Source organism: Dendrobates tinctorius, unplaced genomic scaffold (genome assembly GCF_039654945.1).
Source record: "Dendrobates tinctorius isolate UK_male_01 unplaced genomic scaffold, ASM3965494v1 ptg000057l, whole genome shotgun sequence".
In the NCBI taxonomy this organism is placed as follows: domain Eukaryota; kingdom Metazoa; phylum Chordata; class Amphibia; order Anura; family Dendrobatidae; genus Dendrobates; species Dendrobates tinctorius.
The window spans coordinates 1,833,503-1,859,055 of NW_027361725.1; the positions used below are offsets into that span (position 1 = coordinate 1,833,503).

Genomic DNA, 25,553 nt, shown 5'->3' on the forward strand with positions numbered 1-25,553 from the left:
AATGCCCTTCTGAAAGATGGTGGTGACCCGTGCCTAGGTCATCACGTTGCCCTCAGTGTCCGTGGATCCTGATTGGCTGAAAAAGAGCGCAAAACAAACTTTTGAAACGCGACTTTGGCGCGTAAGTCGCCGACCTCGTGGCCGACCTCATCCTAGGGTCGGGTTTCGTTTCATGAAACCCGACTTTGCCAAAAGTCGGCGACTTTTGAATTTTTTCGACCCGTTTCGCTCAACTCTATCGACGAGGCACAGAGGTTACGGATACCGTGTTAAGAAAGACGTTGTGATCAGTGAAATTACTGCTGGTTTATGGGCCTAAGGTGGCCACAGTGACGGACCTGTCAAAAGCGTCAACAAGAATAAAGGGACGGTACGTATATATACGTCCCTGGCGAAAGTGCGGTGTTCTGTGGCGTATTGTAACCAGAGAGCCTTGAGGAAAAATTGCGGAGTGCTGTGAGGCTGTCAGGCGGACAACGAGTGAATAAAGCTTGGACCTGTTGCACCCAGAATCTGTCTCCATCTTGTCTCTGTTTCGTCTCTGCGCGGTAAGAAGAGGGACCACCCCCCCAGATCGGGCCACCGACCCTACATTTGGCGTAGTCGGCAGGATCGCCGCCGCTAATACCCCATCTTCTGCGGCAGGCCTGCCTCAAGTAATGGAAAGAGATTTGGCTATGCTGCGTGGAGTGAAAACACCTGTGGATTGCAACTGGCTTACCTGTGGATTACAAATTGGGAGCGCTGTGGTGACTCAGTGGTGCAGACAGAAGATCCGGGGCGGTATCAGGTGCTGCGCAAGATGGCGGCATTGCTACCGCGCAGGGGAGAGGTCCGGGTGTTTGCAGTCGTGTTGAATGGACTGGGGCCCCCTCCAACGTACCCCCGTGGATAGCAGTATGTGCCCGGAGGCCGACACTCCCATGTACTGGACCCTGGCAGATTGGTGGAAAGGCCTGCCAACGCCCCACCCAGCAGGAGGAGTGGCACAGAAGAAAAGCTTGACTGCAGCTGTCTGGCGCCATTCGATTGCTGCCCAACAGACGGTATGAGACGCTGCGGGTGTCGGGGCATCGGCCGCCTAGAGCGGCAATGGCGGCGGGAGATGGAGCTGTGTCAGAAGTCGCCCTCAGAACCACGGGTGAGCAGCGGAATACTGAGCTGGGGAGCGGAGCCTGAACGGAGTCATCGAGAGCAGCCGCCACCAATACCGGCAGAGGACTTCTCAGCGGAGCCCCCGAGTCCGGAGGGAAGGCCCGCAGGACAGTGGAGCGAGGAACGGAGGCTGCGGGGGAAACCGCGTGATGATGGGACGGAGGTCGCAGCGCCGGGGAAGGTGAGAGTACCCCCGGTCCTACCAGTGCCTCCGCAAGCGGCTCCCACCATTCTGCCGCAGCACGTGGCCCCCTGCGTACCGGAAGGCCTAGTTACCACGGGCCCCGTGGTGTATGCGGAGCTGAGCAAGGCCCCCCGCTCAAGTCCCTGAGCTACCCCGCCCGGAGCTACCAGTGCGGCGCTCATCCAAAGAAGACGCTGCTGCGCTCCCCTTGCCAAGAGTAGCTGCCTTGTTGGAACCGGCCGTTACTCCGGCTCCGTTGGAAGTAGTGGATGCGGCCTGTCCTTAGGCCGCGGTAATGCCGGTGCTGGAGTCGGTTGCGGCCGGGCGGAACCTGTGATTCCAATCCCCGAGGACCCGGTTGTCCCCGTTTGCCATCTGACCCCAGTGGCTGCTGGGCTGCAGAGATCAGCAGCAGCTTCTGTCTCACGGTCTTTCTCAATTGAGTCCCGCCCACCGGACTCCAGGGCCCGTGCTGTACCCTCTGTGTGGGTAGCAGAGGTGATCAAGAAGAAGAAGGCCCGGGAGCAGGAAGTGTGGAACCTGCTCCACACTCAAGGAGAGGCCGGTATGGAAAAGGAGAGATCTAGGGGACGGCTGGTCTATACCAATCTGGATTGGGGATACGGGTTTATCCGTGACGAAACAGGCCAGAAGGTTTACATTAATGTGGCCTCAATTCGCCATGGTTGGGCTCTACATGAAGGGGACTTAGTGTCCTACTATAAGGAGTACTGCCCCCGCGGGTATTATGCGGTGGCAGTACTGGCGGAGCCCGAAGGAAGCGAACCCCCGTAAAGAGGACTGTTGTGGACACTCCCTGCATCCCAGGAGCTCCACGGCGGTGGGGCCCCTTGCTACCGGCCATCAGGAGATGGTCTGGACTGTCAGAATTTCGTTGCACCGTTGTGCAGACCATGAGGACAGTTTTCCGTCCAGGTTACAGAAAATGTTTTTTTTTTGGTTGCAGTTACTTTGCCATGTGAGATCCGAAGAGGGGTCTATGTGTGGAGAGGGTCTGGGAGACCGAGACGCCGACCATGACATGTAACTGAAAGATGGGTAAAAGAGTTGGAAGATGTGAGAGAGACAGCCGTCCTAGGTCAGGTCCCCAACACCACGGACACCCCTGAAGGAGGAAGGCGGGCGCTGGTAATGATCTGGTAGGTGTGATACCTCGATCATAGCGTACCGAATAGTGGAAGGTGACAGTAGGGGAGAGTAGGGGAAGGTACATGCCATAGAGAGAATTTGGGTGTACCTAGCCCAATTTGAAAGACATTGTCATGTGGCGTGCGCGCTGGTGAGTAGCAGTAGGCTGCTCAGAGCATAGTGCTCCCAGTATGGTTCGGCCCCCCGCAGGTAGTGGGCTTGGCCCAACAGCTGGTCCGACAACAGAGTGTAGGTGAAGCTTCAGAACGACGAAGGCAGGGATGTCGATTGTCGAGGACGACAATGGACAAAGGAAGGGGGAGTGTAGGGAAGGTGACCTGACGGACGTGTCAGTATAGAGAAAGATAGGTTTGCACAGTTTAGACAGGTGTCAGTTACTACAGTGGGGAAGCAGCTAGGAAAGTAGTGGACGTGCAGTACCTTGGGTTGACCATTAGATAGCAGGGAGGAGTGTGGGCAAAGGACTTGACATCAGCTTAGGGCTTTAGAAACCGTTGGTCATGGGGGGCGGAGTTACAGTGACAGGGGACCGGGAGTGCTATAAATACTGAGGGAGGGTTCCAGAAGGTTCCAGTCCCCAGGGGGAGCTCCAGTGACAGGAGGACTGTGACAGTCTGTGCGCTGTGAAGAGAATCCAAACCAGGGGGACTGAGGAGAGAGAACGTCAGGGGGGTGGTCCTGACAGGAATACCGCAAAATAGACGAGACACAGAGGTTATATCGACGAGGCACAGAGGTTACGGATACCGTGTTAAGAAAGACGTTGTGATCAGTGAAATTACTGCTGGTTTATGGGCCTAAGGCAGCCACAGAGACGGACCTGTCAAAAGCGTCAACAAGAGTAAAGGGACGGTACGTATATATACATCCCTGGCGAAAGTGCGGTGTTCTGTGGCGTATTGTAACCAGATAGCCTTGAGGAAAAATTGCGGAGTGCTGTGAGGCTGTCAGGTGGACAGCGAGTGAATAAAGCTTGGACCTGTTGCACCCAGAATCTGTCTCCATCTTGTCTCTGTTTCGTCTCTGCGCGGTAAGAAGAGGGTCCACCCCCCCAGCTCGGGCCACCGACCCTACACGCCAACCACAGTGACCCCTATACTAGTATCCGCAAGCTGCAGTGCCCTTATACTAGTATTTTCCAGCCACAGTGCCCCCTATACCAGAACGTGCCAACCCGCCAGCCACAGTGACCCTATACTAGTATTTTTCATCCACAGTGTACCCTATACCGGTATCCGCCAACCACAGTGCCCCCTGTATTAGTTATCATTTGGCCAAGCTGCCCCATATACCATTACCTGGTAGCCACCATACACCCCAATACCAGTGTTTGCCAGCTACCATGCCCCTGATACCAATGCTAGCCATCCACTGTGATTCTATTACCAGTATGGGAATGGTTTGTGTGTGGCTTGTTGGGTTTTTCCAGTTGACAGCTGATTAGGCTGTTTTTTGGGGAGAGATTGGTAAAGGTCTCCAATAACCTTTTCTTACCAAAGATTAAAGGAATCAGTCAGGATTATAAAGACTCAACCACTTTCTTGTACAAATAGCACCACACTTCTCTATGGCTTGTGTCTGATATCCTGGCTTACTATAGCAAGTGAGGCACAGTACCACACACAACCTGTGAACAAATGTGGTGCTGTTTTTGGTTTTGTTTTGTTGTTTTTTAAAGCCATGTTTTTCCAACCCTGGACCCCTCCTTCAGATTCTACTTTTAACAGACAGCAGCAGCAATTAAATTGAATGTCAACTAATATAATTAATGACCATGGGACCTGAGCAGAGAGAGAACAGATTGTGCCTGGTCTGTAGACACGCTTCACAATGGTCGGACCTCCGATGCATGACAGTAACAATCTTATCAATGGTAAGCTTATCATTCCACATCCTTAGGTCAATACACTTTCTGCATTTCCCACCGTGCCTTGGTGGGTACCAGTCTCTGCAGGATTTCTCAAGCGGCCTCCACCTGCTTGGCTCAAACTAAAATTTCCGCGCCACTAAACTTTGGTTAATGAGGCTGAGCAGCAGTGCATCATGGGAATGTTTAATTTTCTCCCACACAACTCCACATTCATCTCCTATATTTACAGCAAAGGCCTGGAGATCTTGGTATCCTAGTGCTTTGGCTTTTAGGTTCAGAGTTCATTGCTGTGCTGGGTGGATCTCTGTCAATTGTGAGTAGGGGAGGGGAAGTGACTATGGATCTAAGCATCATATAATGCCTCTTGGGGTCTGGGTGGATATTTATGCCCTCTCTCTCAAATTTCTTACTGATTTAGTTTTTAGGGAGATGAAGAATGCGCCAAATATTTGGAATCTGCACCCTTGGCAATGAATAAAGACTGCAGAAGAAACTCCTTTGATCACGGTATCCTTGTTGGATTCCAGCTGGCCAATGTATGTGTTGGATGGTTGCATTGATCCTCTTTAGGTGGTCCGGTGACACTGTAGAGGTGCAGGGTTTGGAGCTGAACTTTTAACCATTTACCAGTACTGGACACTTTGGTCAACGTTTAGAGACTTGGTCAATAGTTGAGTTGCGACAGGGTACAAATAGCCGATCATCCTGTGGTGGAAGTGGAAAGTTCAAAATTCATTTGGTAACATTTCATGATCAGAAACCTGCACAATTATTGTGGCACTAGCATTTCTCCATAGTGTAAGAGTACAGGAATACGGATTTGCAACAGAAGACCCAATCACTCTATTTTCTTTCCACCTAATATCCATGGTTCTTTTGCGGTTTCTCCCAATTCTCATATCAGACATACATTTCGATCTTGCATTCTTGGCTTTGTACTGATGACCATATTGGTCAAAACAATTAAAAAAAGATTTCTTTGTGTTTCCAACAGGAATCCAAGTGTACCAAACCCAAGATGATGATTGAACAACCTAACGTGACCGTGTCTGCTAATAATGGAACACCTCCAGAAAATGACTGTGTAGATGTTGCACAATTTGAGTGGCTTTTCACCTATCAACCCATCTACATGTGGTTCATCTTCGTCCTGGGCTTCATAGAAAACTTATTTGCCATCTCAGTTTTTATCCTTCATAAGAGTCGCTGCACAGTGGCAGAGATCTACCTGGGCAATATGGCTGCTGCAGATCTGATTTTTGTCAGCGGCTTACCCTTCTGGGCTATATATATCTCCAATAGGTTTTATTGGCCATTTGGAAGTTTCATGTGTGTGGCCGTCAACGGCTTGATTCAACTCAACCTCTATAGCAGCATCTACTTCTTAATGATGGTCAGTATTGACCGATATCTGGCTCTGGTGAAAACCATGTCTGTTGGTCGGATGAGAAGACCATGGTGGGCCAAGGTTAACTGTGCCATCATCTGGATGTTTGCATTTGTGTTAAGCTTGCCCTCGGTGGTCTACCGAAGAGTGCAGTTCTACGAACCCCTTAATACCACTGCCTGTTTAACAGTACCACCATTTGACAGTTGGGAAATTACCACAAATATAATCCTGAATGTCCTCGGCTTCTTGGTGCCACTGTTCATCATCGCCTTCTGTTCATTTCAAATTATTTGTGTTTTGAGGAACAACGCAATGCAACATTTCAAGGAAGTCAACAAAGAGAAAAAGGCAACTTGGCTGGTGTTGTCTGTGCTCTTGGTTTTTGTAGTGAGCTGGCTCCCATTCCATATTTCCACTTTTATTAACACATTGGAACGTTTCAAAGTGTTTTCCTCATGTAAAGTGGAATCAGCGAATCATATTTTTAACCAAATCTCTACGTACATCGGCTTCAGTAACAGCTGTATCAATCCGATCATGTACATCATGGTTGGCAATCACTTTAGACAAAAAGCCATAGAGGTTTACAGAACGCTTCTATGTAGAGGAACCAACAGAAGAAAGTCATCGGTCGGGTTAGATGAATCCAGATCAACACAGATTTCATTCTCCATTGGACTCAACAAAAAGAAATCAATTGGTTGAATCTATGATTGCAGCTTTATGGTTTTAATGTTTTCTTTATTTTTTTTTTAGTCTGGGCATAAATGGCTGGTATTTATTTGAGGACTATGAAATGATGTAGTATAATCTTATAGGGAATGTAGATACATTTAAAAATGCTATCAAAACTTTTCCAAGTGGACCAATTCAGATCAAAGATTCAGAAGTCCTCATTTCCCTGCCATCTAGATCTGGCTATCTAAAACCAAAGGGACCTTCAAAGTGGAAACATCACCCAGTGGTCAATAGCTGTAACTTTCCTACATTGATTTAGTTTCTTACTGTTCTTTGTAGTCAATGTTGCCTAAATCCATCCTGTACCATTTCTAAAGATGCCTTGGTTGGGTATTCCTGAGACCGCCTTCATTTGGTGGACCCAACTCTTACTCCTCTTCAAAATCACATGGTCATCAGCACTTCTCTGGGATTTGTCGCTGATGGCTTTCTACCTGGGCTCAAACAAAAAGGAGATCTTTGTGAAATTATGTCTGCTGATGACACAAAGCTAGGAGGGATAGCTAATACTAGAGAAGAGAGAGAGAGGATTCAAAAAGATATAAATAAACTGGAGAAGTGGGCAGCAACTAACAGAATGGTTTTTAACAGGGAGAAATGCAAAGTACTACATCTGGGCAATAAAAATGAAAAAAGCATATATAGAATGGGAGGAATAGGGCTAAGTGACAGCACATGTGAAAAAGACTTGGGTATACTAATAGATCACAGACTGAATATGAGTCAACAGTGTGATGCAGCAGCAAAAAAGGCAAATGCAATTCTAGGATGTATTAACAGAAGCATACAGTCTAGATCACGTGAAGTCATTATTTCCCTCTACTCCTCTTTGGTCAGACCTCATCTGGAATATTGTGTCCAGTTTTGGGCACCACATTTTAAAAAAGACATCAACAAACTGGAGCAAGTTCAGAAAAGAGCGACCAGAATGTTGACCGGTCTGCAAACCCTGTCTTATGAGGAAAGGTTGCAGGATTTGGGAATGTTTAGTTTGCAAAAGAGAAGACTGAGAGGAGACTTAATAGCTGTCTACAAATATCTAAAGGGCTGTCACATTGTAGAAGGATCAACTTTATTCTCATTTGCACAAGGAAAGACTAGAAGCAATGGGATGAAACTGAATGGGAAGAGACACAGATTAGATATTAGAAAAAACTTTTTGACAGTTAGAGTGATCAATGAGTGGAACAGGCTGCCACGAGAAGTGGTGAGTTCTCCTTCAATGGAAGTCTTCAAACAGAGGCTGGACAGACATCTGACTGGGATGATTTAGCGAATCCTGCTTTGAGCAGGGGGTTGGACCAGATGGCCCAGGAGGTCCCTTCCAACTCTACGATTCTATGATTCTATGATTCTATGATTCATCAAGGTGTGCTTTGTGGACTTCCACCTCTCTTTTATTTTGGGAACCTGAAGCAAAAGTGTGCATACCTTGGAGGTAAACCCTTTGCTAATCAATGGCAAAAAACTGTGAAGGCCATCCAACTTAAGAAGAAGACCCAATTGTTGGCAATAATGGGGAGAATAAGATGTGGAAAGAAGATAGCGGGAAATCAAACACCAGGACGATGATACCTTGGTGGCAAAACCAGTCCCCATAACAGGGGTAAATTATGATTTTGTCTAAGAGTCCATTACTTTATTATATTTGTGCAGTTCTATCTCATAAACCTCAGTGCTGGCACCTTCTAACACCAAAGGATGGACTTTGGTGTACAAGACCTGCTATGATGTTTCCATTACCAATGTTTCTGCATCTATTGTACATTTTTGTGTAGCGGGGCAGCTACAAAAATGCTTATTATTTATATATATGAAAAAAAAAATGAGATGTATTTTGTTGGAGTGCAAGAGTAGAGAAATCTGCACTCTCGCTGGATCCAGACAGTCTTGTTCAGTCTTGGGCTACTTGGTGTGGAGACCTCTTTGAAAAGGTGGGCTTTGCTCATTAAATGGCTTTCAGTCTGCAAAACAACAGGTCTTGCCAAAATCCAAGCGTTCTGCCATCATCCTCATCTTCACGATGAACAAATGATATGGACTGTGCTTGATTTGACTTGAAGCTTTTTAGGAGGGGAAACCTGAATATTTAGAGTTGAGCAAAAAAATTTGTGGTCAGTGGCCGATTGATCAGTGCCCTTTGACCCTCCTCCTTCTTGACGGCAATCTGGATGCCTCTTCTAATTAGTAGAATGGGTAGGACACTCACAACATGAAGAGCCACTGGAGATGCCACAATGTAGGAGGAGGTACGAAGGGCTCTGATCCGGGGACAACTGACCACCAACGTGGCCACTTATCCAACTCCTGCAAATCTTTGTGCTCAACTCTATCAGTTATGTCTACACTATGGCCGGGAGATCCAAGGTTTATTTTTTGTACGATGATATAAATTTTTTAGCCGTGTGTATGAAGATAATGCTGTGGTTGCCACTAGTTTTGAGCCACCATACACTGTGTTGGAGTGAATGCTCTCCTTGTGCCAAACATATTAAATGAACCTGCCATTGACCTGAACATACTAGGCCCTGCCATAGCAAACGTTCTAAAAACTTGCCAGATTTCTACCTGAAAGAGAGCCACTCTTCTGTGTGGTCGGTGTATGGTATTGCAGCTCAGCCCTATTAACTTGGATTGGCAATGAGCTTTCAATACCACTTTTATCTTATGGACCAGACAGGGACTTTTTTTTGGAAGAAACCACACATCATGCAATCTCTTTAAGAGGGTTTAAAAATTTAGAAAAAAATCTTATTTACTTCCAGAAACACTGCCACACCAATTCACTGATTGTGTGTGTTATTGTAAGTCAGGCTCATTCACTTTCAAAGGGGCTGAGCAGCAAATACACAACATATTGGGCCTCGTTTATCCAAGCTGTCTATTAGAATGGAAAATTCACCTTCTATATGATCTCATACCTGACATTTAAAGGGGATTTTTCACCCAAGATGTAAAATTTGACCATATATTAGTAAACCAGAAGTAAGAGCAGTAACCAAAGTTTGGCATTGTTCTTCCTTTTACTTACAGAGATAAAGGCTATTATCTGTTTGGTTTTGGCAGCCATTTTTGCATAATTAAAACCAGGAAGTGCAACTATATAAGTTTTTCCTCTTTACATGAGCCTCTCAGAAACGATGATCTGTCAGAAGGATAGTTTACCAAGAAGCTGATAACCACTTCAGGCAGCACTTCCTGTTGGCACATAGCAAATATGGCTGCCACAACAAAACAAAAAATGGGCACTATCTCTGGAAGCAAAAGAGACAAAGACCAATCTTTGGCTGCTGCTTTAATTTCTGATTTACTAGTATTTTGATTAATTTAACTTTTTCCTCTTTAAGTGGCATCTTAAGATATCTTTTTGCCGATATTGATCTTATAGACACTTACCGTACTTCATAGTTTTGTTTTTTTTACTTTAATGTTTTGTAAGGGGAGTCCATCTTTGTTGTAATCAACAGGAATGCTATTGGGTGCTGAGTTCTTGCCCTTTATTGGCTGCCAAGATGATTTAATGATTCTGAATGAAAAATAAAAATAAAGTGTGCGTATGAAATCTTATACAAGTTTCAGTCTCATTTTGTGGAAATATGACTTTAATTTTTTTCACCAAGGGTCGAACAGGGGGCCTCACAGTAAACTTGCAAAAGGGCTCCCCTCAGCAGGAGGGTGATCTGGAGGTGGGAAGTATTATGGTCTTTCTTTTTCTTATCCTCTGGGGGTCTGTGTATAGAAAAATGTGCACTAAGCATTGGGGGTTTTAGTTTTGGCACTATGTGATGTAAATATGTGATGCTAGGAATGGAGCAGGTGCAGGATTTGTGCCTGCACTACCGGCAGCTGTTGTCACCTATATGGTATAGCTGATACTCAGCTACAACAGCCGGGATTGGAGAATTCTCTGAATCTGGCTGATCGGGTTCCTGAAAAAAAGGCTCCTAAGTATGTCAAGTTTGTGCTCTGACATTGGACGGGCCTGATAACAATTCCTTAAATTTTAGACTGACAGGCATAATATATTACCAGAAAGGAGTAGGTGCACCTCCTGCGATGCTATCAAAGAAAATGCACCCAACATGTGTTTTGCATCAAGTTTTGTCAAGGGGTGTGACACCCCGTGAAGAAGCCTGATTTAAAATGTGCAGTGGGTGTATTTTCTTTGATAGAGCAGAAGCACAACCGACTCATATTAAAGAAAATGCACCCGACATGTGTTTCGCATCAAGCTTCCTCAAGGAGTGTGACACCCAATGAAGAAGCTTGATACAAAATATGCATAGAATGCGCCCATCATGATATGGGCATGTTTCTCTTACTATGGTGCTGGACGTATTTACCGCATACCAGGGATCATGGACCAGTTTGCATATATTAAAATACCATGAAGAAGTCATGTTGCCTTACACTGAAGAGGATATGTCCTTGAAATGGGTGTTTCAACAAGACAACAATCCTAAACACCAGTAAATGAGCAAAATGTTGGTTCCTGTCCAACAAAATTGAGGCTATAGAGTGGTCAGCCCAATCCCCAGAACTTAATCCGATAGAATACTTGTGTGGTGACATTAAAAATGGCGTTTCTGAGGCAAAGCCAACCATTTCCCAAAAACTGTGGGATGTAGTCCAAGAAACCTGGGCTGGAATCACAGCTGACAGGTGCCAGAAGTTGGGTGACTTTATGCAACATAGATGTGAAGCAGTTCTAAAAAACTGTGGGTATATAACTAAGTATTAGGTTAGTGATTCACAGGAATGCTACATCATCATTAAATAATAGATCTTTTTGTGAGTTTGTAAATTAAAATGCAGACATTGCTAGTTTTTAGAACAGCCCAATGTTCATTTTTTGTTATTTTCTGTAAAGTAGTTATACATTATATACATTTCTCTTCATGTTTTGAATTAGAAAACAGTGTGGAATATTCCCAATATTTTGTGATTAACTCATGTTTCTGCACACACTGCTATTATTTTGAACACTACTTAGTGTACTTAAAAAAACACCACTGCGAAATACCAGCACAATAGATTGAGTGCAGCAGATCTTTTCTATGTTGTTCTATTTTCTTCTTCATTCACATCCAAAGGTGAAACAATTGCCAAAATTGCAAAGTAGGTTCCAAATTATTTAAGGGTTTTCAAATTTAGTGTATTCTGGATAGGAGATTCTGTAAACAGAAATCACTGATACAGAAACAGACATTGAAATCGGGTACTAAAATCTCCAGGATGAAGTGACAAGTGGCTGCAGCTATATAAATAACTTACTTATGCAAATTCCAAGAATAAGATCCAAGATCAGAATTTCAAGGCTACATATTTATTTCAATGATCTGTTACTGTGTGGGAGGAGCGGCCCCCCCTGTCAGATGCCCGGGCCGGAACCAAAGGGGCCGTCGTCCAGATTCCGGGGGAAACTGTCCCCGGGGGATAGTATTCAGCGATGCACCATTGTGACAGACAGGAGAGCTAGGGGAGGGACCAGTATAAAGGGGGCGGGGAATTCCCCAGACGATGAGTCAGCAGACCGGGACAGAGAGAACAGGAGAGCATGGGAGCGACTGCCAACCAGAATGACTCACCAGCGCCAGGGAGGACTCCGACTGACGACTCCAGGGGGACGGTATCCAGCGAATCATTCCAAACTTGCTGCCTCTCCCCAGCCCGCGGCCACTGCGGCCCCAGCACAGCTCGCGGCCGCTGTTATCTCCCCTCTGCCCGTGGCTGCGGCCTGCCCGTGGTCACCCGCGGCCGCTTCCCCTGAGCTTGGATCCGCAGTCCGTGCCCTGTAACCTGCGGCCAACCTGCGCACACCAGTGGCCGCAACCAGCACCGCGCCGTCGGCGGCCACCACTGTCCCTCTCCGGTCTGCATCAGGGTTCGGGCCACTCCTGATCGCGGACTCACCGTCGCAGCCATTGACTGCGCAGGGGCCTGTCACTCGCCACCGTACACCCCGGCCACCTGCCAGGCTCTGGGGGCTGCGGCCTACTCATCTCAGGACTCCGCCGGGGCCTGTGGGGTTCCAACGGCCTCAGCGCGCCAGCGAGCGCGAAGACTCCAACAGCGCCTCAACAACTGGGCCCAGCAATTCTTCCGTCGAAAGGCCAGCAGCCAGAACGGCGAGAGACGTCGAGACAGCTAAGTAGACTCTAGACTTAAGGACCCGTAGTCGGCCACACCGCGGCCCTATAGTGACCGGCCGTTGCCGGGAGTAGTCATGTTCAACGTTACCGTGTTTGCTTGTTTAGAGCTCCTGCGTGGGAAACCTGTGTTACCCCTGTTTCAGTGATCAGGCCGTGACTGAGGGAAGTCCCCTCAAGTCCCATAAACGTATCTTTAAAAAGCACCGTAGTTTTCCCATGACTCGATGCTGCATCCTGCGCACCTGCTGCTGCCACATTTGGCGTAGTCGGCAGGATGCAGTCTCCAAGCGCAGACGGCGGTGCACCTGATCAGAGTGGGCTTGCGGCCGCTGCTGATGCCGGGGGTCCCCGCTCCAGCATCTCCCTGGGGGCTATGCTAAGTAACTTGCCCCGGTTTTCTGGCACCGATGCGCTGTTGTGGAGCTGGACAGAACGGATGCGGGGCCCTTTTCCGCATGCGCCCTCATGGCGCTAGATGGAGAAGCCCGGAAGTCGGTAATGTTGAGACCCCCGGGGCACCGTAACACCTTTGTCAGGGTCTTGCAGATTCCAGAAGAGACCCACGGGGACCCAACAGACGTGGGTGAGTTGAGAACCCGGTTATTTAGTCGGATGCAGGGGGAAGGGGAGACCATCGCCCAGCATATGCACGCCCTCCAGGAGTTACACACCGCCATCGAAAGGAAGGACGGAATGGGGGTGGGGCCCATCGACATTACCCTGCGTGACCTGCTAGTGACTGGACTCCGGGACCCGTTAATCAAACAGGCATTGCGGGAGCAGATCCGAGTGAACCCACGTTTAGCCTTCTCTGAGGTGGGGAGTCAGGCCCGGGTGCGAGAGCAGGAGCAGGGGATGACGGCTCCTGTGGGGAAGGTCCAGAGCATGGAGTCTTCCGTAAGTGTTGCCGAAGAACCCCAATGGATTGCGGAAATGAGACAAGAGCTGAAAAGCATCCGGGGCGAGCTGGCCGAAGTAAAGAAGAAAACGGAGCCCGCGCCCGGCGGCCCAGCTACAATCCCGGGCCATGGGGGCCTCATAATACCCGGGGTGGCCAAGCCTCACCGCCCCGGTGCTATGAGTGTGGAGAACTGGGTCACTTTGCACGGGAGTGTCCGCGGCATGGGAAATACCCACCCCGGCGGGCATTAAACTAATGGGCTCCGGGCATGGGGGACGCCGCTCGGAGCCAGAAGCCACAACAAGGGGTAGTGGAAGTCCCGAAGAATTGGTCGCTACGTGCCCAATAATATGGGCCGAACTCGAGGGTCGTGCGGTGCGATGCCTGGTGGACACGGGGTCGCAGGTGACGACCATGTCGGCAACGTACTTCTGGCAGCATTTCCCGGAAGCTGCCAGGCCCCAGTGGGGGCCCATGATACGACTAGTGACCGCAAACCAACTGCCGGTACCTGTTGCTGGAGTGGTGTGGCTGCAAATGACATTATGTGGTAAACCCCTCGGCCGCCAGGGAGTGGTCCTGACCCAAGGAGAGACTAACGACCGTCATCCAGTCATCTTGGGCATGAATGTACTGCGGGAGTTCAGCAATCTACTCCTCAACGATTCCACGCAGGAGACCCTAAATCAGTGGGGTTTTCACACGGCCCAAGGGCAGGTCTTCCAGCGGTTGGTGCTGGAGGCGCGAGTGCTCCAGGAGTGTCAGGAGGGTGAGGCGCTGGGCAAGGTCATCGCACCGGCGGCCCCTCCGCTCGTGCTTCCTCCGGGGCAGACGGTGGTGGCTCTGCCCATCTGCACCCCGATATCACTGGAGGGCGTGGAGGTGCAGGTGGAGCCATGTTACTCGGAGCGCCTACACCCTGGCATCCTGGTGGCCCGCTCCCTGGCCACCGCGCGGGAAGGGACTGTCTTGGTACGTTGCGTCAACCTGGAAGAACAAGATGTAACCCTGAAGTCCCGGGCCGAAATGGCCAAGCTGGTGAGGCCATTGGAGGAGATGCTGCCGGACCCCGCAGTCCAGCTGAGGGAGCAACCCGAAGACCCCTGGGTGGTAACAGTATGAATCCAACAAGCTGCCGCACCCTCGGCCCAAGAAAAAGGTCGGGTTATTCTGGAAAGAATGCGGGCCGAACTCTCTGGCCTAGCGCCAGCCCAGCTTCTCCAAGTTGAGACACTTCTTGGGCCATTTTACAGCGTCTTCGCCAGCCACGAGGATGACTTCGGATGTATCACAGCCATCACGCATGGGATCCCCACGGCCGGAGCGGCCCCCATCCGTGAGCGATATCGGCAAATACCACCGCAGCTATATCAGGAAGTGAAGACTCTATTTGCCCAAATGCTCCGGAAGGGGGTCATACGGGAGAGCCAAAGCCCCTGGGCGGCCCCTATTGTCCTTGTTCGGAAAAAGGATGGCACGCTGCGTTTTTTGCGTGGACTACCGGAAGTTAAACGCCTGCACCATCAAGGATTCGTATCCACTGCCCCGCATCAAAGAGTCTCTGTCCGCTCTGGGGAACGCGACATACTTTTCAACCCTTGACCTGGCCAGTGGGTACTGGGAGGTGCCGATGTCGGAAGAAGACAGGGCCAAGACGGCATTCATCCTTCCCATGGGACTGTTCGAATTCAATCGGATGCTGTTTGGGCTGGCCAACGCCCCCGGAACTTTCGAGCGCCTGATGGAGCGGTGTCTAGGAGACATCAACTTTGAAGCCACGTTGATATACCTAGACGATATTATCATCTATTCCGCCAGGTTCGAGGACCACCTGAAGCGGTTGGGACAGGTGCTCGGCCGGCTGCAAAAGTACGGGTTAAAGGTGAAGCTCCAGAAATGCCACCTGTTCTGCACCCAAATCAAGTACCTGGGGCATACCGTCTCGGCGCAGGGCGTCTGACCCTCTCTGGGAAAGGTTGCTGCCATCCAGGGGTGGCCCACCCCTGAGACGGTGAAGGACGTGAGGGCTTTCTTGGGGTTGGCCGGCTACTACCGTCGGTTCGTGAAGAACTTTACACGCCGAGCTCGAGTCCTGCAAGACCTGCTGAAGGGGGCTCTCAAGCGGGGCGAATGGACGGAAGATCCAGTGGCAGCAACCGCAAGAGGACGCATTTCAAGATCTCAAGGCTGCGCTTTCGGACGCCCCGGTACTGGCGTATGCAGATTTCTCGCAACCGTTTATCCTACATACCGACGGGAGCCTCCAGGGACTAGAAGCTGTGTGGTGCCCCCAGGAGTATGGCCGCCACAGTGACTTTGCCTTCCTTCAGGGAGGGTGAGGTCATGCTTGGAAGCAGTGAAGGGTCTCTCCAGCAGTTAACCTATACATGCAACACAGTTCCACTCCAGGCCAGCAGGGGGGACTCTGATCCAGAATTGAAGGGAGGAGTGCTCTCTGAGGGCCAAGAGGAAGGAGTGGTCAGTTAGTCTGCGGAGGGTGAAGTGTGCAGACGTGTGGAAGGAGCACTGGGGTTGAGTTCCGGCCAGGGCCGGTTTTAGGCAAAGTGGGGCCCTAGGCAAAGTTTAAAATGGGGCCCCAAATGCTAACATACTGCACATCACACAGAAGCATTTCGATTGTATTTACATGCACTGAGTTCGGGCCGCTAAATGATCGTCAAAATTGAAGTTGTTCAATGCTTGTTTCCCGGCCTCTTTCCACCATCTGAGAAAGAATGATGGGAACAGAACGATCACTAAGGGTGTGTGCACACGTTGCGGTTTTTGCTGCGGTTACGCCGCAGTTTCCATGCAGTTTACAGTACAATGTAAACCTATGGAAAACCAAATCCGCCGTGCACATGCTGCGGAAAATTCCGCGCCGATTTGCTGCGGTTTATTTTCCGCAGCATGTTACGTCTTTTTTGCGGGACCGCAGCTGCAGTGTATGTTCCGGGACATACAAATCAATCTCTCTCTCTCTCATTCACACTGCCAAACTGCACTAGAACCTGCATCAAATCCGCTGTACACATGCTAGGAATCCGCAGAAAAAATGCATGTGTTTTAACCTGCAGTTTCTGCCAAGAGATATGGATTCTCTGCAGAAAAAGCCGCAGACTAATCTGCAACGTGTGCACACACCCTAAGGGTGGTTTCACATTAGCGTTTCAGGCCGCAGCATCGGCCTGCACACGGCCGCCGCTAAGCCCCGCCACCTGCCGCGCCTCCTCCGGTAGCTCCGCCTACGGGCGCATGACGCTGCATGCGTCCTGCGTCCCCTATCTTTAGAACTGGGGACGCAGGTCGTGCGCAGATATGCGTTTGGCAGCGCATGCGTTCTTTTGACGGTGCGCCGACCAGCGCCAAACGCAACCTGTTGCAATTTGGTGCGCTCGGCGCACCGTCAAAAGGACGCATGCACCGCCAAACACATACCTGCGCACAGCCTGCGTCCCCAGTGCTAAAGATAGGGGATGCAGGACGCATGCAGCGTCATGCGCACATAGGCGGAGCTACCAGAGGAGGCGCGGCAGGTGGCGGGGCTTAGCGGCGGCCGTGTGCGTCCCCAGTGCTAAAGCGTCATGCGCCCGTAGGCGGAGCTACCGAAGGAGGTGCGGCAGATAGCGGGGGGCTTAGCGGCCTGCAACGTTAATGTGAAACCACCCTAACAGATCACCATACAGTATCATGTTATCAGCAGGACATCTACAGTTTACACCCCATAGTCCTCCATATAATATAATCTGCCCCAAAGTCCTCCATATAGTATAATACACTCCTTATAGCTCTCCATATATTAAAATACACTGCTCAGTCCTCCATATAGTATACTACACTCCTCATAGTCCTCCATATATTAAAATACACTGCTCAGTCCTCCGTATAATACACTCCATATAGTATAATGCACCGCCATAGTCACCCATGTAGTACAAATCACTTCCCATAGCATAATGCACCCCATAGTTCTTCATATAATGTATTCCCCATAGTCCTCGATACAGCATAATGCAGCCCACATATAGTATGATGCAGCCACCCCACAGAGTATAAAGCAGCCCCGCCATACAATATAATGTAACCCCCATAGAATATAATGCAGCCACTCCACAGAATATAATGTAACTCCCTATAGTATATAATGCAGTCCCACCCCCCATATAGTATAATGCAGCCCCTCCATAGAATATATGGCAACCCCCTCATGGGATATAATGAAGCCCCTTATATAGTATAATGTAGCCCCTCCATAGAATACAATGTAGCCCTCCTCATATAATAACTATAATACAGCGTCCCCCATAGAATATAATACAGCCCACCTCCCCATAGAATATAATGTAGCCCTTCATATTATTTAACACAGCCTCCCCCTATAGAATATAGTGTAAAATGTACCCTACATGGTATATAACACACCGCATAGTATACAGCCCAGCCCACCATGGTATACAGCCCACCATGGTATACAGGCTGTATACCATGCTGGGCTGTATAATACAGCCCAGCATTGTATAATATAGCCCGCCCAGCATGGTATAATACAGCCCAGCATGGTATAATACAGCCCAGCATGGTATAATACAGCCCAGCATGGTATATAGCACCCCAGAATGGAATAATACAGCCCAGTATGGTATAATACAGCCCAGCATGGTATATATCCCCCCAGCATGGTATAATACAGCCCAGCATGATATATAGCACCCCAGAATGGAATAATACAGCCCAGATTGATATAATACAGCCCAGCATGGTACTGTATATAGCCCCCCCCCAGAATGGTGTAATACAGGCCAGCATGGTATAATACAGCCCAGCATGGTATATAGCACCCCAGAATGGAATAATACAGCCCAGTATGGTATAATACAGCCCAGCATGGTATATATCCCCCCAGCATGGTATAATACAGCCCAGCATGATGTATAGCACCCCAGAATGGAATAATGCAGCCCAGTATGGTATAATACAGCCCAGCATGGTACTGTATATAGCCCCCCCCAGAATGGTGTAATACAGGCCAGCATGGTATATAGCTCCCCCCCCAGAATGGTATAATACAGCCCAGCGTGGTATATAGCCCCCCCAGAATGGTATAATACAGCCCAGCATGGTATATAGCCCCCCCAGAACGGTATAATACAGCCCAGCATGGTATATAGCCCCCCCCCAGAATGGTATAATACAGCCCAGCATGGTATATAGCACCCCAGAATGGAATAATACAGCCAAGTATGGTATAATACAGCCCTGCATGGTATATAGCCCCCCCAAAATGGTATAATACAGCCCAGCATGGTATATAGCCCCCCCAGAATGGTATTATACAGCCCAGCATGGTATAATACAGCCCAGCAAGGTATATAGCCCCCCCAAAATGGTATAATACAGCCCAGCATGGTATATAGCCCCTCAGCACGGTATGATACAGCCCAGCACGGTATAATACAGCCCGGCATGGCATATAGCCCCCCAGCACGGTATGATACAGCCCAGCACGGTATAATACAGCCCAGCATGGCATATAGCCCCCCAGCATGGTATGATACAGCCCAGCACGGTATATAGCACCCCCCAGAATGGTGTAATACAGGCCAGCATGGTATAATACAGCCTAGCATGGTATATATCCCCCCACAGAATGGTATAATACAGCCCAGCATGGTATATAGCCCCCCCAAAATGGTATAATACAGCCCAGCATGGTATATAGCCCCCCCAGAATGGTATAATACAGCCCTGCATGGTATATAGCCCCCCAGAATGGTATAATACAGCCCAGCATGGTATAATATAGCCCAGCCTTGTATATAGCCCCCCCAGCCTGGTATAATACAGCCCAGTATGGTATATAGCCCCCCCCAGCATGGTATAATACAGCCGAGCATGGTATGATACAGCCGAGCATGGTATATAGTCCCCCCAGAATGGTGTAATACAGCCCAGCATGGTATATAGCCCCCCCCCCCAGCATGGTATGATACAGCCGAGCATGGTATATAGTCCCCCCAGAATGGTGTAATACAGCCCAGCATGGTATATAGCCCCCCCCCAAAATGGTATAATACAGCCCAGCATGGTATATAGCCCCCCAGAATGGTATAATACAGCCCAGCACGGTATAATACAGCCCAGCATGGTATATAGCCCCCCCCAGAATGGTATAATACAGCCCAGCATGGTATATAGCCCCCAGCACGGTATAATACAGCCCAGCATTGTATATAGCCCCCCCCAGCCTGGTATAATACAGCCCAGCATGGTATATAGCCCCCCCAGCATGGTATAATACAGCCCAGCATGGTATATAGCCCCCCCAGCATGGTATAATACAGCCGAGCATGGTATATAGCCCCCCAGCATGGTATGATACAGCCGAGCATGGTATACATATAGTCCCCCAGCATGGTATAATACAGCCCAGCATGGTATATGGCCCTCCCAGCATGGTATATAGCCCCCCAGCATGGTATATAGCGCCCCCCCAGCATGGTATATAGTCCCCCCAAAGTGGCCCCACAGTCTAGTACTCGCACTGATTTAAAAAAAAACAAACAAACAAAAAACAACACTCCTCACCTTCTCCTCATGCCCGCGCTGCTGGCTGCTCCTGTCTCCTCCTGCACACAGTGAGAGCGCGATGACGTCATTGCGCCCCCGCTGTGTCAGAGGCAGAGCGGGGAATGATGGGAGAGGGAGCGTCAGCTGACGCTCTCTCCCCCATCACTGCCTCCTTCAGTGCGGCGGCGGGAGTCGGCGCTGGGGGCAGGCGGGCCCTCCTGCCTCACAGGGGCCCCATAGTGGCTGTGTGATGTGCCGCTGGCTGGGGGCCCCTGGAGGAGCGGGGGCCCTAGGCAGCTGCCTGGTCTGCCTGCCCATAACGCCGACCCTGGTTCCGGCAGGAGAGCTCCCTCACAGTGAGAGCGCATGAACTGGAGCCTGGTCTCCACGGTTGTAAGGATACTAATGGTCCTGCAACAGACACCAGAGGAGTAGGAGGCTGTAAATGCCCTACTCCCATCTAAGACTCGGAGGCACAACAGCACGGAGTGAGCCAAGAGAGGAATACGGCTACAGCTGTCTGCCATACGAGGTAGTTCTAAGAGACAATAAGAGAAGTAGGAGGAACTCCAGTGTAACTCAGTACTAGGAGAACTTCATCCACTTGAGGGCACAACAGCAGCTAGGATAGAGAGCCGGGACTCAGGAGAGTGGATTCCCCGAGATAGGCTACAGCTGTCTGCCATGCAAGTAAGGTTCTTGAGAAGATCTGACAGGAGGAACTCCAGTGTAACTCAGTACTAGGAGATTTTCACACTTAAAGGCGCTAGGAAGGAGACTGCACAGCCCTTCTGCTGAGAGAGAATCCCTGAATTGCTTCCAGGCTAGCCTGCTCCGTTACCATCTGTAATCAGGACCCTGGACTGCATTTACCAAGTAAAGGTATGGAAATTGCACCCTGCTGTGTCTTGTCTGCTACATCCCCGTGCCAACCACATCTACACTGCCCTGGGACTACAGCTTCACCTGTGGGGAGCTTTTACATCTTTGCTGCACCATACCATCAGTTCCAGTGGATCTGCATGCAGCGCCGGCTTAACATCTCACTTGCCGAACACCACAGGTGGCGTCACGAACTATCCATCTAATCATTACATTCCCCCATTACTTGGGCGCCCAGGGCCACGGACCGGGTCACTGCTGCTGTGACACATCTCGCTGACACCCCCGGTACCGAGTACCCCACAGCCCTGGGAAGGCGACCCAGCTGTGTTGTCACAGGTGCAGGATGGCTGGGAAAAAGTGATCGCCTACGGTAGCCGATCACTGCACGATTCAGAATGCAATCCGGACAACTACAGCTCCTTTAAGCTCGAGCTCCTCGCGGTAGTGTTGGCCATGACGGAGCGATTCGCAGAGTACCTGGTGGGCTCCGAGGTAGTGGTGCGAACCGATAATAACCCATTATCCCATCTAGAGAATGCCAAACTGGGGGCCCTCGAACAGCGGTGGGTGGCTCGGATGGCCAAGTTCAATTATAAGATCATCTACAAACGGGGAGCTGAGAATGTGCACACCGACGCGCTCTCCAGAATCCGACACACCACCCCAGGATGAAGTTGAGACGACGAATTGGAAGCAGACGAGACACCGTTCGCCCTGACCACCGCCGCGCTTGCGGTCTGCGAGCAAGAAGCGCCTCGTTCAGAACTCCTAGGCGGGATGCTGGAACAGCCCCACGATAACTGGATCCAGCAGCAACAAGAAGACCCGGAAATTGGGCTCCTGCGCTGTTGGGTGGCTACTGGTAAATTGCCCATGGGCTCACAAAGACAGGCTTTGACCCAAGATGTGTTACTGATGTTGCAGCAGTGGGAAAAATTAACCATCTAAAAGGGGCTTTTATATCAAAAAACCCTGTCGCGAACTACGTCAGCTACGATATGGCAGGTGATCGTGCCCGGAACCCATCTCGACCAACTAGCCCAGGAAGCCAATGAAAAGGGGGCTCATTTTGGTGCTCAAAAGACGCTACAATGGTTGCAGCAGATAATGTACCACCCACGCTTGCACACGGCTGTAGAAGAAGTTTGTCGTACCTGCCGCTCGTGTGAGCTCACTAAGCCCCCCGCGCAACGAGCTCCGGTGCAAACTATTGTAACATCAGCCCCTTTGGAGCTTCTTACGGTGGACTATCTAACAATAATTCCTGCCTACCAGGGGTATGAACACTGTCTCGTGATGGTGGACCATTTCACCAAGTTTGCCGTGGTCACCCGCACTCGAGACCAAACAGCAGAGTCGGCCGCCTATGCGATTTGTAAGAACTTTATTCAAGTGTATGGCTGTCCACAACGAATACATTTGGTCCAAGGGGCATGCTTCCTAGGAAAGGTCATGGAAGAGCTACACCATCTGTACGGCATCGATAAATCACGGACAACACCATACCACCCGCAGGGAAACGGAGCCTGCGAATGACTCAATCGTACGCTGATCCAAATGTTGCGCACCCTGGAGAGCGCCCGCTGGCCTGAATATGTCCCCGAGCTAGTGTGGGTATATAACAATCGGGTGCACCGGGTAACTGGTTACACCCCCTACTCACTGCTGTTTGGACGGGAAGGCAAAGGAATTACGGAGGTGGAATTGAACCCGGAAGAACCCCAACCCTGGACCGGAGTATCCTCGTGGGTCCACAGCCACTGGCACTGGCTGCAGACCCTCCATCGCATCGTTCATACAAAGCTCCAGGATCTAGAACACCAGGGGCAGCGTTGAATTTCAGACAGGGGATCGAGTACTCGTCCTTGATCAATGCCCCCAGAATAAATTAGAACCACGGTGGGAGGAAAACCCGTACTGAGTGTTGCGCCGAATAAGCCCTGATGGGCCTATGTACGAGATACAATCGGAAAGAAGCAACGCGCCTCTCACTCGAGTGGTGCACCGTAACATGTTACGACCGTGTACGTCTACTGATACCCCGCAGCTCAAGCCGACCCCCCAGGTCCCCGACCCCCGGCCCCTGGTCTGGGACCTGGACGACGAAGAGGACTTCCCCGTCGCATCTGCGGGTTGCCCTACTGAAAGCACTACAGCAGACCCGGACAGTCCACCAGGACCAACTAGTCGACCACTCTCCATCACCCCAGAAGACTCCACTACACCTGAGCTTCGACACTCCGAGTGGTCAACGGCTGGCAAACCCCCTGAACGTTACTAACAGGACCAGTTCGTATGGCGACAAGCACTGGCGTCCCAAAAAGCTAAACCGAGTTTACGAAAACCCTCATCCGAGGACTGGTGAGCATACAGGGTTGGGAAGTGTGGGAGGAGCGGCCCCCCCCTGTCAGATGCCCGGGCCGGAACAAAAGGGGCCGTCATCCAGATTCCAGGGGAAACTGTCCCCGGGGGACAGTATTCAGCGACGCACCATTGTGACAGACAGGAGAGCTAGGGGAGGGACCAGTATAAAGGGGGCAGGGAATTCCCCAGACGATGAGTCAGCAGACCGGGACAGAGAGAACAGGAGAACTTGGGAGTGACTGCCAACCAGAGTGACTCACCAGCGCCAGGGAGGACTCCGACTGAGGACTCCAGGGGGACGGTATCCAACGAATTGTCCCAGACTTGCTGCCTCTCCCCAGCCCGCGGCTTCCCCTGAGCTCAGATCCACAGCCCGTGCCCTGTCACCTGCGGCCATCCTGCGCACACCAGTGGCCGCGACCAGCACCGCGCCGTCGGCGGCCATCACTGTCCCTCTCCGGTCTGCATCGGGGGCCGGGCCACTCGTGATCGCGGACTCCCCGCTACAGCCGTTGGCTGCGCAGGTGGCCTGTCACTTGCCACCGTACACCCCTGCCGCCTGCCAGGCTCCGGGGGCTGCGGCCTACTCGTCTCAGGACTCCGCCGGGGCCCGTGGGGTTCCAACGGTCTCAGCGCGCCAGCGAGCGTGAAGAATCCAACAGCGCCTCAACAACTGGGCCCAGCAACTCGTCTGTAGAAAGGCCAGCAGCCAGAACAACGAGGGACGTCGGGACAGCTAAGTAGACTCTAGACTTAAGGACCCGTAGTCGGCCACACCGCGGCCCTATAGTGACTGGCCGTTGCCGGGAGTAGTCGTGTTCTACGTTACCGTGTTTGCTTGTTTAGAGACCCTGCCTGGGCAACCTGTGTTACCCCTGTTTCGGTGATCAGGCCGTGACTGAGGGAAGTCCCCTCAAGTCCCATAAATGTATCTTTAAAAAGCACCGTAGTTGTCTCGTGACTCGAGGCTGCATCCTGCATACCTGCTGGTGCCACAACTGTGAGCTGTGACATCATCTATTGTGAATGGTGGATCCTGTGTCATCTACTGTATATAGAGGTGCTATCAGTCGTTGCATAGGAGGTAGAAAAGATGAGCCGTGACACCTATTGTGTGCGAATATCTATCTATCTACTGTATATATGTGCATTAGAATATCATCCAAAAGGTAATTTCTTTCAGTTCAATACAAAAAGTGAAACTCATAGATTATATAGCGTCATTACAAACAGAGTGATCTATTTCATGTGTTTATTTCTGTTAATGTTGATGATTATGGCTTACAGCCAATGAAAACCCAAAAGTTATTATCTCAGTAAATCAGAAAAATGATTTTAAAATCCGAAATGTTGACCTACTGAAATGTATGTTCAGTAAATGCACTCACTACTTGGTCGGGGCTCCTTTTGCATTAATTACTGCATCAATGCGGCGTGGCATGGAGGCGATCAGCCTGTGGCACTGCTGAGGTGTTATGGAAGCCCAGGTTGCTTTGACAGCAGCCTTCAGCTTGTCTGCATTGTTGGGTCTGGTGTCTCTCATCTTCCTCTTGACAATACCCCATGAATTCTCTATGGGGCTAAGGTCAGATGAGTTTGCTGGCCAATCAAGCACAGTGATACTGTTTGTAAACCAGGTACTGGTACTTTTGGCAGTGTGGACTGGTGCCAAGTCCTGCTGGAGAATGAACCTTCCTTCTCCAAAAAGCTTGTCGGCAGAGGGAAACATGAAGTGCTCTAAAATTCCTGATAGATGGTTGTGCTGACTTTGGTCATGATAAAACTCAGTGGACCTACACCAGTAGATGACATGGCTCCCCAAACCATCACTGATTGTGGAATTTCACATTAGACCTCAAGCAACTTGGATTGTGTGCCACTCCACTCTTCCTCCAGACTCTGGGACCTTGATTTCCAAATGAAATGCAAAATTTACTTTCATCTGAAAACAACACCTTGGATCATTGAGCAACAGTCCAGTTCTTTTTCTCCTTGGCTAAGGTAAGACGCTTCTGACGTTGCCTACCTATTTATATAATTTCATTATAATGTTTTCATTTCCAGTTCTGTCCAGATGTCACCGTATCCCAGAATTCCAAGCAGAGGAAGTTCACCAACCGCCATATTGGGACACCCAAGTGACGTGTGACGCCCCTGAGGCTTCAGTCGCCACAGAG

The 25,553-nt window shown here is 50.1% G+C and overlaps 1 protein-coding gene across 1 annotated transcript in view; it reads left to right on the forward strand.

Moving 5' to 3' along the window:
- Nucleotides 1-7,274, forward strand: part of LOC141091901 (B2 bradykinin receptor-like) — a 67,506-nt gene extending 60,232 nt beyond the window's left edge. The window contains exon 2 of the mRNA XM_073577674.1: nucleotides 5,374-7,274. Within this exon, the coding sequence (XP_073433775.1) occupies nucleotides 5,398-6,474 (1,077 nt within the window). The 5' untranslated portion in view covers nucleotides 5,374-5,397 and the 3' untranslated portion in view covers nucleotides 6,475-7,274. The remainder of the gene's footprint in view (nucleotides 1-5,373) is intronic.
- The last annotated feature ends 18,279 nt before the right edge of the window (nucleotides 7,275-25,553 follow it).